Source organism: Rattus norvegicus, chromosome 8 (assembly GCF_036323735.1).
Source record: "Rattus norvegicus strain BN/NHsdMcwi chromosome 8, GRCr8, whole genome shotgun sequence".
Taxonomy (NCBI): Eukaryota; Metazoa; Chordata; class Mammalia; order Rodentia; family Muridae; genus Rattus; species Rattus norvegicus.
The window spans coordinates 129,920,713-129,934,931 of record NC_086026.1 but is presented as its reverse complement, the minus strand read 5'-3'; the positions used below and the strand labels follow the sequence as shown (position 1 = coordinate 129,934,931).

Genomic DNA, 14,219 nt, shown 5'->3' with positions numbered 1-14,219 from the left:
AAGGACAAGATGGTCCACGGAGCCCACAATCCTAAGGGAGAGAGGGCTCTCAGGACGCTGCTGCCCAGACAAGTTTGTCAACGGTCCGCAGCAACGATCCCGGGACAGTCTAGGATAGAGCACATTGCCCAGCAAAGCTGCCAGTCGGTCCCTGTCCATGTTTGTTTTGAGACAGGGTCTTCCTACGAAGCCCTGGATTGCTGGAACTTGATATGTAGACCTGAACTCCTTGAGCTCACAGAGATCCTCCTGCCTCTGCCTCCTGAGGACTGGAATTAAAGGCCAGTGCCATCACCCTTTGAGTTGCCAACCTTTGAATCTGCCTGTCCATCTCTCTGTTCGTTGTTTATCATTTTATATTATCTGTCTGTCAGTCACCTACTAGTCAATCAATGTGTCACATCTGGCATCTGTCTGCTTTGTCATCTACCCAACTATCGACCCTCAGTTATACTTAATCCTGGTAACGCTACTCATGTAGAACAAGGGCTTTGCTCACAGTTGACAGTTTGAATTCTGCATTTGTGCCCCTCCATCCCTTCCAATACTCATTCTCTCGCAAGATAGAAAATCATGAAGCAGAGGACCCCAAGTCCTCCCTCCCAGTTCTAGACGCTTCAGAGACTCATCCCAGTATCCCTTCCGCTGTGGAAGGTGTAGATGGTGGGTCTGATGCTAAGGTCCCGTTACCCAACTGCTTCTTGATCTATCAGTAAAGATGCCTGGGGCCAATTGCTGGGCAGAAGGACAGAGGTGGGACTTCCAGTTCCCTGCAGGAGAGGTGAGGAGGAGACGCAGAGGAGGGAGTTTCACCATGCTTCAGAGGGAGAAAAGGTGACCAGCCAGGTGAGATCTTGGGCTGAGTAGCCATAGGCTGCTTCTCCAGGCGGGAGGTTAGGGAGCTGAGCTGGGACTGAAGCCAAGGGCAGGTTGAGAGATGCTGAGCTAAGAGTATTGGGAAGGGCCCGCTAGCCTCGGGAGATTAGCAGTATCCAGCAATTGAGGCAAGAAGGCAGGCGCGCACATGGTTATGGAGACCAGAGGTCCACCTTGGGTGTCCTCCTCATTTTTCTCCTTGTTTTATTTTTGGACAGTCTCTCCCTTTTCCTGGCTCCCACAGGTAAGGTTAAGCTGGCTGGCCAGCAATCCCCAGGGGCCTGCTTGTCCCTGTCCTAAGTGCCAGGGTTACGGGTAGAGGACGACACCCCTGGATATTTTTTTCTAATATGGATTCTAGGGATGTTACCCTGGTCTTCATCCCTGTTCAGTCGTCTCCCCGCCCTCAAGTCCCTTTTACTTCAGAGAAAAATAAGCGGTATCAGGTGAAGCCGTTGTCCAAGACAGATGAACTTCATCTTTCCCTAGTAGCTGCTAGGTGACTAGACCTGAACCAGTGTTCCCCTAGTGACCCAGAACAAACGAGGACAGGCATTTGTGAGTCTCTTCGCCATCGCCAGCCTCCTCTTGGGCTTCACGGTGATAATGTGGGGCTTTAGGTCAAGTTTACGGTTTTCAAATCACCTACGTTCTGTGCAGAATCATTCAGACCTGATACCCGAGGCACGACCCCAAGCTTGTCAGAAGGTGGGAGGTGAAGGGAGGGTCAGGAGGCCGCCCAATTCATCCTCTGCTCCGTAGGGGGTTGGAGGCCAACCTGGGCTACATAAGACCCTGTCACAAAACAAAATGACTTCCTGAGCATCTGGCAGAGTTCAGGCCCATCTCCTTTCCCAGCCTCTTCTCCAGGGCAAGCTGGCCTTGGGACAGCGTAGGTTGGCCAATATGGAGGGATGAGATAAAAAGCCAGATGCCATCTCTGGATTAACCGATGGGTCTTATTAATAGAACGAGACACTGAGTGACCACAGCACCTATGGTGCCTCCGACATCCAGTGTTCTCCTCTGCCTCATTGCTAATCTACGTTATTTACCACACAGGAAGCTCTCCCAAACAGACAATGGCGGTATTCTCAAAACGGCAAGTGAGGTCACCTGCCAGGCAGAACGTCCCAACAGCCCAATGATTAGCACCTAAACACAGGAGACCCACAGAGCAGGCTGAGCTGCTGTGACCCCAGCCCATGTCACTTAAACTAGGCTTCAAGTCAACCTCAAAATGTAGAATGTGGCAAAGAAAGGCCCAATACCAGTGGGAATTCCCACACACAGCCAGTCCTCTCATGGCCCCTGGAGCTGTGCCCTCATCTCTCAGCTCCTCTGGTCCAGCTGACCCTGGCCCTCTGATCCTGGGGAAGGACACCTGCTTGCCACTCGTTCGAGGCTGTTACCACAGGACCTGCTGGAACCAGCAGCCGTGTGCTTGTTCATAAGCTCCCTCCGTTCCCTACCCGCCCAGTGCATTACCAGGATTCACTGTGGATGCATGCCCAGTGAAGCTTCACTCTACCCCTGGCACACCTTACATGGCCCAGGTGAACCACGTGCCTTGGTGACTCCGTGTGTCCTGAGCAAGCAGACTCCAAGCTGATACACCACTGTGAGCCTCTGGGTCTGGGAGGCACCAGTTAGCATCTCGGCAGCAACACCCAGGCAGGGAGGGTGCAGCACCATTAGACAAGGTCTGTCCCAGGGCACTTGGGAAAGGAAGGTTACTTGACTCTGGTCACAACCTCCATTACAAGACCAATTTCCGAGATGGTCTCCAGCGCTCAGAATGGCCATGGAGCAAAGCGAAGAAGGGATGAATAAAGAAGGTTTCCTACGGTTCTACACTCTACACGACTACAGTAACCGCCTCACAACAGACCCCTTCTGGGAGGTGAAAACACAGGCGGTGGGGAAATCAGGCTGCTGCTGTAGTGCCTTACATATCCACTAGGTGGCGCTGCATCATCACGCTCCCAGCCTCCCAGCGTCCTCCCATCCCGCGGCCTGGCAACCAATCACAGCGGTCGCGTTCTCAGTTTATACACTAACAGCTGTTAAAAGTCATGCTGAGCCGTGGAATTCAAACCAGAACAGATGCCCACACAAGGTGGACCAGCCTCGGCGCAGCTGCCTTTCAGGCTCGTGCTCGTGGGAGGGGTTGCAGGAAGGATTCTACCCACGGGGGCCAGGCCCTGGACTGCGGGGTGGGGTGGCTCGCTTGAAGAGCACAAAGCCTTGAGCTCCATTCCCAGAACTCCCAAAAGCATTAGAAATGAGGCCTGCTTTCCCTCCCTCCGTCTTGGCTTTTATGGAAACACCTGGGTCAGTCAAGCTGAGGCCGGGCCTGTGGGTAAGAGTCAGGGTGTGGCTCTGAGTGACTGACTCCCTGAGGATCTGCATTCTTCAGGCATCTCAATTCCACTGGCCCACAGAAGAAGGTCTTACTTGCTTTAACTTACACAAATCATCTCATAGACTCAGATCCCGGGCTCCCTGTGCCTACCCATCCCCCTCCAGTTCTGACATCTACACACAAGTAATGCGCAGGTGGTGTTTTCTACCACGTCCAGCCAGTCATCCAGGCTGAGGCCAACACACAATCCCTACCTCTCAGTTCCTGGCTCTACTTAGCAGCAGGGGGATCACACAAGGCCTCTGCCAGCCACACACTGACCAGCCCTGAAATCTGAAACTTCAAGCCCCTGTCTGATCACAAGCCTGTGTCTCCAACCTTGTCTCTGTCTCCCCCAAGATTCCACATCCAGACCAATGGTCAGACAGTCTGCTCAGCCTCGGCTTGCAATGGGTCCTGGGGTCGCCTTCACCCCCGGGGTATTTGCAGGGCTCATAGAGGGTAAAAGTCAAAAGTCTGGAGAAAACTGTTTTAATTTGCTTCCCCAGCTGCTGTGATAAACCCTGACCAAAGGCTGCTTGCAGGAGGGGAGGGTTTGCATGACTTCCACGGTACAGACAGACATGGTACAGACACGGAACAGTCCACGGTACAGACCATCAGGAAGGGAACTGAGAGCAGGAACCTGGAGGTGGGAGATGAAGCGAGGCTATGGGGGGCACTGCCCCCTAGCTTGCTGGCCATGATTTGTTCAGTTTGCTTTCTTTTCTCTCTTTTTTAAGTTTATGTGTATGGGTATACGGCCACAGAGGACAGAAGTGGGTGTCAGATCCCCTGGAACTGGAGTTTGAGACCACTGTTAGCTGCCACGTGTGGTGCTTGGAATTGAACCCACATCCCCTAGAAGAACCGCCCTGTTCTAAACTGCTGAGCCAGCTCTCCAGTCCCCAATTTGCTTTCTTGTACAACCCAGAATCACCTGCCCAGGGGCGACACCATTGGCGGTGGGCTGGGCCCTCCCACGGCAATCGTTAATCATGAAAATGCCCACAGATCTGTCCAAGGGCCAATCTGAGGGAGGCATTTTCTCAACCCCATGTGACTCTAGTTTGTGTCAAATTGACAATAACAACAACAATAATAGTAGTGACAACAACAGAGCAATAAACTCCTGTCCCCAGACTTCCATTGAAAATGGTTGAGTCCTGGGATACAGTGCCTGCACTCATTTTTCTGAGGGAGGGCGAGGAGGTGGGATAGATGGAGGGAGGAGGGGAGGAGGAAGGGGAACAGAGACAAGGAGGAGGGGAGGAGGAGAATGAACAGAGACAGGGAGGAGGGGAGGAAAAGGATGAACAGAGACAGAGGAGGGGAGGAGGAGGATGAACAGAGACAGGGAGGAGGGAGGGGAGGGTGGGAAGGAAGAGCTTTGGGGATTGTAGGGAAGACCAGAGAGAGGGAAGAGCTGGAAACAAGAACGGCCCAGAGCCTCTGCCTGGGGGCAGTGGCTACCGCTGTTGCTGCTGCTGCTGCTGCTCTCAGGGTGAGATCTCATATCCCTGCCATGCCCACAACACCATCTGCTTCAGAAACATGTCCGTGAAGCCCGGTGTATGTAAGGAGCATCTGTCACCTGTGGTAAGGAGGCTCTGTCCCTCCCCGCTGAGCTTCCCTGTCAAGACCAGCAGTCAGTGAAGCACAGTGGCAGACCAGTGAGCCAGAGAGGCTGGGTGCTGGGCGCTGGGTGCTGGGCTGGGCTGGGCCAGATAGAAAACCTTCACTAATGTTGACCACACCACACACCACAACTCTACACATCAGCACAGCGTCAGGCATTTAACAAGTGCCATGGGAACCCCAAGATGTCACCACCGTGACCGCTTTAGAGGTGGGGAACAGGCTGGTAACAGACGACCTGCCTAGGGTGGGTGGAAGAGACACCACCATAAACAGTCCACTCTAAACAGCCCTAAGCTTTAAGTCAGAGCTCACAAGCTGTGCAGCCCCTCCCTTGGGAACGCTGACAGGCTGCCCCGGCAGGAGCAGTGGAGAAAATGCATGACAGCTCCCTGAAGGACAGTCAGCCAGTGTTCATGCATACATCAGATGAAGAGCTCACAGAACCCTTAAAAATTACTATGAAGTAAGATCAGTCTGCATACGCCTTTAAAAGGCGGGGCTGCCCGGAAGTGTTTGCCAGAGTTTACCCGATGGATGCCAAGGAGAACAGAAGGGAGAGAGGGAAGGGAAAGGAAGGGGCATCACAGGGGAAATCCTGCTCCCTGAACAGCTCAGGAAGCTTCTGTTTAGCTCCGCCTTAGCCCCGCCTCAGCCCCGCCTCAGCCCCGCCCAGTCCTCGCGGAGAACAGGAGCCTGGGCAGCTGCTCCCAGCAGGGCCCCAAGGAAGAGGAGCAGCCTCCTGGAAGAACAAAGTCTCATAGCAAGTGAAAGGGACCAAGTTGTTGGATGGCGGTTAAGTGCATTTCTCAGTCTCACAGGTGTGCTGATGAAGGACAAAGGTCAGCCACATCTGTGACTGAGAATTCAAAGCAGAAGGTCTTGGGATCCAGGCTGGTGTCACCACGGGGGACAGGAACTGGGGAGGGCTCTGTAAAAGGGGTCTGGCTACAGGGCTATGTCGGAAACAGCTCTGCCAGCCAGGCCCCTTCCTTCATTCCCTCTACCTCCCTCAGCTTCCCTACAGACCAGCAGCAGCTACCAGGGCTTTCCTCCAGGACCCACAGACAAATTGACAGGCAGACAGACAAAGAGATGAGAAGCAGGAAGACCAGTTAGACAGACAGGAAGCAGGCCACAGAGTGAACTGCTCAATCATGAGGCCTTAACGATAAAGAAGCTCACTAAGTGAGTGCCGACTGCATACTAAGCCTTCCTAAGGATTCTGCACCTTATGTACGCGCCCACTTAACCCCTCCAGCAGTCTTACACACAGTGAGGAAAGGAAGAGGATTTAAAGGCGTTTCACGGAAGTAACCCACCCGTGTGAGCTACAGGCAGAACTGCTAAGACTGTGAACAATACATACTCATACAATGCCTCTGTCAAAGTCCACCAAAACTCAAGTCCGACTCCAGGCAATCCCCCTCAGACATTAGAGACATCGCTGGGTGAACGTACAGTTCTTCCCAGCCCTGGAGAACAGATCTGCAAAGCTAGCAGCCCACACGTCTATGGAGAAGGAGCTAATGAGGTTATCGGCAGCTATGGACACAGAGTAACTTTACAGACTCCACCTCTTGAGGAGAGGTGAGCTAAGGCAGCAGTTCTCAACCTTCCTGATGCTGCGACCCTTTAATACAGCTCCTCATGTTGTGGCAAACACACCGGGCACACACACATACACACACACATACCCATAAGATTATTTTGGTTGCTACTTCATAACTATAATTTTGCTACTGTTATGAATCGCAGTGTAAACATTTTTTGGAGATAAGAGGGTTGCCAACGGGGCGGAGACCCACAGGTTGAGAACCACTGGGCTAGCGGGGCCACAGATCTGTGCGGGAGGTAGGAACTCCCTCCACTGTGAGTCCTTTTTCTGCTGCACACTCTTGTGCGTGAGGCGCCTCAGGGAGAGTTACAGAGAGTGGGACTGGCTACAGTGGGAGCAGTGGGTGTGCATTTCTGCGAGGACAGGCGAGAACGCCGCAGAAATGCGGTATGTTTCCAACCACAGGAAGCGGGGAGACAGCCTGGTGAATCACAGCTCTTGCTCCTTACCTAGGAAGTGGCAGTGACTGGCGAGGGTGGTCCTGGGATACATGAGTCACTATGTAACATGGCTTTTCCGGTGGGTCTCGGTGCAGAAGGCTTGGATGGTGGATAAAAAGCAGAACCCTAGGCAGGCCGCCCAGCCTGAAGCCTGCTGTGCAGGAATCTGTGTCTTCACCTAACCTCCCTCTGCCTCAGTTTTCCCATCTGTAGATGGGGAGGATGGGGAGCTAGACTTGCAAAGGTTGCCATGCTGCGTGAGTGATGACTGTGAGCTTCTGAGAAGGCCCTAGTGACCCTCGTTTGCCTAGAAACACCCATCACCAGGAACACTGCATCATGGTTGCCCGTGGGTCCCCAGGTGTGAAGGGATCTTGTGACTTTTGGGGCGCCAACGGAAACGCTGAGTGTCTACCTCATCTTGTCCCGAATCGCTTACTCCTGTGGCAGGGTGCACCCTGCACCTTCCCTCCTTCCCTCCCAGGCACACACACCCCTGCTGAGTAGGGAGAACCAGTTGCCAGGGCTGAAGGCCAAGCCTCTCAATGAAATGTTCCTCCATTATAACTTATTGCTTGCTTGCCTCCCAAACGGCTTGAGGTGGGTGAAGGTTTTAACAGGCAACAGGCTAACGAGAGTCAACAACTACATTAAAAGCCTGTTTCCAAGGAAAACGAACAAACAAACAAACCAAGAGGAAGATTAAAAGAAAAAAATACACCAGGCACCTGAGAACTACAGCCACAGTTACAGGCCAAGAATCTGATTTATGGGTTGGCTAAAGGGACTCAGAGAGCAAAGGTGTCTGCTGCCAAACTTGACAACCTGAGTTCAATCCCTGGGACCCACCCAGTGGAAGAGACTCCCACAAGTACCCTGACAACACAAATACAAAAATATAAAAATGTAAGTTTTTAAATTCTTCTTGATATAAAAAAAGAACCCGTGTAGCAAGCACACTGTCTGTCGCATGAAGGAGAGGGACAGAAGGAGAGGTGGCCCTGGAACAGGTGAGTTCTCTCTTTGCAAAGATCAGACTTCAGCTCCAGAAATCACCATGAGACTCACAGACATATTTCTGTCCATCCACCTACAGGACCTGACCCCTATCAGACCAGGGAGATCCGTGGAGGGAAGGAGACAGGAACTCATCCTAATGTAGGACTTTAAGAACTCCTAGGAGTTCCCCAGAGTCCAAGATGCAGCTTCTCACTGTACCCACAAGAGGCACCCCACTAACCACTGCCCGTCCCTTCCCGTTACTTTCATGGCCAAGGAAATATCATTTTATATTATAATTTTTCAAAGGGAAGTATTAGAAATAAAATTCTAGAATTGCTAATCCGTACCTTGAGCTAAATGAATGACGTGTGCGGGAAGGCCACCATGTTTTATTCGAGCAGGTCTGAGGCAGGCGAGATGCCACATTTGGCGGATTAAGTGTTAGCAAGAAGGAACAAACTCCTCATGCAGCCGCTTCCAGGTAGGGGGCGGCTGGAGTTCTGGTTGTTTTGCTTTAATGTGTTCATGTATGTGTGTTTCTGTAAGCATGCATGTATGTGTATGTTCCTGCGAGGTCCAGAAGTCAACCTGTGTCTTTTCTCAATTGCTTTCCATCCTGGTGTTTTGAGAGGGGGATCACCGGTTCATCCACAGGGGCCAGTCAGCTCAGGGATGCTCCTGCCTCTGCCTCCCCCAGTGCTGAGAAAAATAAGCACGCACCAGCACGCCTGGCTTCAACATGCAGGTCTAGGGATCGAACTCATGCCCCGGTGCTTGTGTGGCTAGCAGTTTCCCAGCTGAGCCATCTCCCAGCCCGAATGTGCTCTCTCCCTCAGGCAGGGCAGATGCCAGGAGCCTCCATTCCCCGAGAATTTCTTGCTTGTTTTCAAAGGGCTACAGCGGGTCACACACACTCATCCTCACCTCTGAGCTCTGAGCAGGACCAGGTCACTGAGAAACCCCAGAAATTAACGTATACCACATCAAGAACCTGGTCCTGAACGGCCGGGGGCTCCAAGTACTTCTATCAGTAAGACCGCAGGTTTCGGAGTCATCGGGCTTTCTAAGGCTTAAAAGTCTGCAAACCTGAATTTGTTGGTAGGGAAAGAGAAGAGGCCACTCCGGAACTCAGTAGGCTTTGGAGTATAGACAGGAAACTAGATGGGTCATCCCACGGTCAGACTTGAATCCGATCCACTCAGAGGAACTGAGAAGCCCGCATACAGCAAGCGACAAGCCAGAGCAGGCCGACGACGTAAAGCTCTCGTCAGGGGTGTGGGGACCACAATCACAGGGCCAAGCTCTGGGCAAAGGAGGCACAAGAATGTGGGGGAGGGAGGAGGGAGGGCTGAGTAGTTCTGCTCTTCACATCTGAAAAATCCCTTGCTGACCTACACCAGCCTGGGCGCTGACCGATTAAATATAGAGAGGCCGAGGCAGGGGTATTGTAAATTCAAAAGCCTGCCCGACCTACAGAGCGAGTTCAAGATCAGCCTGAGCAAGTCAGTGAGAGCAAACCACAAAATAAAAAGGTTAAGAAAATGGGAGGGTGGGCTTTGGGGTAGCTCCGTGGTAGAGCCCTTATCTAGAAAGCATGGTCCTTGGTACTGAAGAAAGGAGAGGAAGAGGAGGGTGGGAGGAGGAAGAAGGGGAAGAGGATGGAGAAGAGGAAGAAGGGAAGCAACCGGGGTCAGCGGATAGTACTGACCTGGGAACAGGGGTTTTAGAGGCAGATTCTACCAAGGCCAGCAAAAGTCAGGCCTAAACCTTACGTCCGGCTATTGCTGGCCTCCCCTGAACCCAGTAAAGGGGGTGTGAGGGTAAAGAGCTTCCAACTCCCTCCGCTCCGTCCCACCTGCCCATCATTCAACCCAGAGATTCCTCAAACGACCAGTACAAGCAAGGGTGAAGCCAGGACCCTCTGCTCCACACACCCCCCATTCTGCCACAGAGTAAACTGACAGCGGACATTCCCACGAACACACTCACCACAGGAGTTTGTCCCAGCCAGTGTGTGGTCGAGTCCCGGCAGAGGTTGGGCCCTGGAGGGCTGCCTGAGCTGAATCGCCAATGCCATGGGCAGACGCAAACTCCAGAGGGGACTGGGAGACGGAGTGGTCCTCCACGAGAGCTTGGCCACCGCTCTGAGCCTGCCTCAGCAGTTTTCCAAGCTTACTTGTCGGGACAGAGCTGAAGATACTCACGCTGCCCAGGGCGCACAGCGGGTTACGTGCACGGCGGGTTACGTAACTCCGGCAACCGGGAACCCTATCACCTCATCTTATGAAACTACCCCAAACAGAAAAAAAGGCGCACCCACAACACAACACCTCTCCAGGGTGGGGCGAGGGGGCACGGGCAGGGAGGGAAGCCTTTCTGATGGCCAGTTAGTTTTGCCTAAACTGTAGCGTAGAACAGAAAGCCACTGTTCTTCTCAGGACTCCCTGGGAAGTGAGGGTGGAGGCACATTGCCAGGCAGCGTCCCGGGGCTGTGCTTGGCAGAGCCCTCAGAATCCACAAAGAGCTCAGGGCACATTCAAGGTCTCCGGGGAACGCGTTTCCATTTTATGTCTTTGTTGCACTGACCACCTGATAGGACTTTCTTGGCAGGGAGGGACTGCAGGGGCTGAATACCCAGCTCTTCAAATACACCACGTTCCTGAATTGGCAAGGCTGTGTCTGAGACTGTCGCTGGGCATCATGGGTATGAACTGAGGCTCTCAGTGGCTCCCCAGGGGCTTGCTACAGGCATCGTAACAAAAAGCCTCGGGTTTCCACATCCCACAGGCTGGACAGCTGGATGCTTCTGACCCTCCACTGGCAATCCCTCGGTTGTCACGCTTTGAGAAAGCGAAACTGGTTGGACAGGCTGAGGTTCCCAGGATTTCACTGGCAGAGTCAGGGCTGGGAGCCCAGCTCCAATATTTGGAGTGTCCCGGTCTCCCTCGTCTCTTCCCCTCCAGAGCATGCAGTAGATGGTCCTTAACACCCTCTCATGTGCCCTGCTTGTCCTGCATCGCTGTGCAGCCAACTTCTTCATGCTCCTCTGTCGCCCCAGTCAGCTTCCTACCTGGACACTGCCTCCCTACTCAGGACTCTCCAATTCAGGGCTCAAAAGCAGACCCTACTCCCTCTCACTCAGGGCTCAGAGCCAGAAGATGATTACTCCCCACTATGCTCAAGGTCTCAAAAGGAGTCCCCACAAGGAGGCCCATGTCCCCAGAGGGGACATAGAAAGGAGATGGACCCAAGAGACCTAGGGGTCCTACTCAAGACCTTTAGAGGCCACTGTAAAAAGGAACCTCCAGAAGCTCAGTGGAGTGAAACCACTCCCCCATCCACACTCAAGGATCAGGTCTTGTAGGAGCTGGAACTGAGCTGCCCTGTAGAGACAAGAACATGGGCCTGCGGGGCCCACTGGGATTCTCCCAAGAAGGAGCTCCCAACATGTTCCTGCACTGAGAAGAAAGATGGATTGTGTCATATGTGGGTGTTTCTGACACTGTGCCCTCGAGTAATAGACAAGGACAGGGGGTCAGGGGCACAGGAGAGGGATCAGGGGCACTGAGGAGAGGGGTCAGGGGCCCTGAAGAGAGAGAGATCAGGGGCACTGAGGAGAGATCAGGGGCAGTGAGGAGAGATTAGGGGCACAGGGGAGGGGTCAGGGGCACAGGGAAGGGATCAGGGGCACAGAGAGGGGTCAGGGGCACAGGGAAGGGGTCAGGGGCACAGAGGAGGGGTCAGGGCCACAGGGGAGGGATCAGGGGCACAGAGGAGGGGTCAGGGCCACAGGGGAAGGGTCAGGAGCACAGGGGAGGGCAGCCATAGATGCTACACCAGAGGGAGCAGGAAAGAGGGGTGTACAGGCCCAGGACAGGGAGGAAACGCTGGCATACTTAGGAACCACAGCTGTTTCTGTGCCCCTCAGGAGACAGGCAGCTCCTAACACACAGGGTGTCCTGGGTGTAACTTTACAGTTAACTCAGAACAAAGAGAAGCTGCCGGGAGCCATTGTGCATAGGCAAACTGTCCTGATGTGTGTGGGCAAAGTGTCCTGCATCTGTGTGTGCAAAGTGTCCTGATGTGTGTGTGGGCAAACTATAGTATGACAGAGCGCTGACACACACACGGTGTTGGAGCCCTTTCTGTGGACATAGCGTGTGGAGCCCTTCCTCTGTCAACACTGACACTTGCATGCCACTTCCATGACGCCCATGCCAGTCTGGAGAAATACAACACAAGAGAGAACCAAACTACACTGAACAGCCATGCTGGGCCATGCATGCTGCCTAGGGCCCAGTTCTACCGTCTCCAGCCTCTGTGACAACTCCGTGACAACTCTGTGACATGCCGACCCAAGCCACAGAATGACACATCGATGAAGCAGGTTCTGAACAGAAGGTCCCTGATCTCAGACTCTGTGTAACCATGGTGACCGCATCCACCCTGAGATGGTTCACACTGTCACCCTGATGGGTTCTAGAACCATTTGTCTCCTAAGACAAACCTCTGGACACGTGTGCCGGGAAGTTTCTCAACTGTGTTCACTCAGGTGGGAAAGCCAAGCGTGAGCACGGACTGCGCTATCCCATGGGTCCTAGGCTGTGTAATTCATTCGTCTCCTTGACAACTGTGGATGCAGCGAGACCAGCAACCTCACGGTCCTGCACTAACTTTTCCCCACCATGACAAACTGCACCCTAAACTGTGAGCCAAAATTAACCCACCTTCCCCTTAAGCTGCTTGTGCCAGTTAGGTTGCCGTAGCAATGTGAAACCAAATACACTCCCAGGCCTTCTCCTGTGGCTGCATACCCTTCCCAGTCTTGATGACCGAAGCCCCGTCCCCATCCCCAGCAGGGTAAGGTGAGCATACCGGTGATGGTGCAGGCATCCCGGTGCCCTCTGTAGCTGGGAGCATCTTCTATAGCCTCACTCACATAATGCTCTTCAGGGATGCCCGGGCTGCAGGCTAGGACTGCATGGTTGCAAGCCTCAGAGAGGGGCACGGAGCTGGCCGAGGTGTCGTCGTGCAGGGCTGTGGCGTCCAGCTTGGCAGGTTTCAAGGGGAGGTGCCCACTGCCATGGGGGGACCCCGCTGCCTGAGTCAGGGGCAGTCGGGCAGATGGCCCCCGGGAGATTCAGTGTACCGGCAGGGACGGCTCACAGAGAACCTGTGGAACAACCCAGAGAGAAGGACACCATCGTGAGAGAGGTGGATGCGTCTAGACAGAATCCTTAAACGTCAAGGCAGCTGAGATTAGGCTCTCATTACATCAACACTGAGATGGTTCGCTGGCTAACCAGGCCTCAGACACCAAAATCGGTCTTGGCTGATACTAAAAAATTAACAAAGTGGCTTTCTCAGCTAGAAGGGCAATGGCCATCCCCAAAGAGAGAAGCCAGGGAGGGCATGGAGCAAGTCACGGCGGGAAGAGTGTGAGTGTACACTCTGAGGAAGATGCAAACTGACACACCGATGTGCGATGCGAGGCGATAGGGTCATCCGTACGCCAGTTACAAATGACAGGATTAAACTCCACTGAACACAACCCCCACAGAGAGCTTTAAGTGAGATATGAGTGAGCTACTTTGAGAACCTGGTAAGTTAAGACCTTGTTTACAAAACAAAAACAAAACACATCAGGCCGGTTCACAGGCTCCTGGGGAGAGCCAAGGACAGTGGGTTAAGGCCCTGGGAAGGATGACTGGGCTAAAGTGATGTCAGCCCCATCAAGGCAGCTCAGACTTCCACTGAAATCTGACTGTACTGCTACAGGAAGAGCAGCCCTACACGTGACCTGTCAGGACAGTGCTGGCCCCTGAGAAGATATCCTTTCATTCCTTTCATTCAGTAAAGGTCCTCTCCTGCACACACACACACACACACACACACACACACACACACACACACACACTCACAAATAAAACTAAAATAAGTCTCTGGTACCAGAGAGATGGCTTGGCAGTTAAGAGCATCTACTGTTCTCGCAGAGGACCTGAGCTCACAGCCTCCTCTAACTCCAGCTCCAGGGGATCTCATACACGTGTGTACATAAACTCACACAGGTGCACACACATAAACAGAAAGAATGTAAATGGACAGAAAATACAAAATGGTAAGAGGCAGGAGGTTCTACGCACATCGAGGAGACAGAAGCAAGAGAAGCCTGGAATGGGGGTGCTTCTGTAGGGTGACCTGTGGAGCCCAACTGGACTATCACACCGAGGAAGGTGGAGAA

The 14,219-nt window shown here is 53.3% G+C and overlaps 1 protein-coding gene across 12 annotated transcripts in view; it reads right to left on the bottom strand.

Annotated features, from left to right (window-relative positions):
* Positions 1-14,219, bottom strand: part of Trak1 (trafficking kinesin protein 1) — a 154,904-nt gene that overhangs the window by 81,939 nt on the left and 58,746 nt on the right. For 3 of the 12 annotated variants that reach the window (XM_039081651.2, XM_039081652.2, XM_039081653.2), the window contains exon 2: positions 12,854-13,151. Coding sequence is in view for 7 of the 12 variants with exons in the window: in XM_039081645.2 (XP_038937573.1) it covers positions 9,968-10,055 (88 nt within the window). In the remaining 5 variants the exon portion in view is untranslated. Of the gene's footprint in view, positions 1-9,967; positions 10,490-12,853; positions 13,152-14,219 lie in introns of those variants that run through there. The other 9 variants (XR_010053987.1, XR_010053988.1, XM_039081645.2 and 6 more) reach the window with 9 other exon arrangements.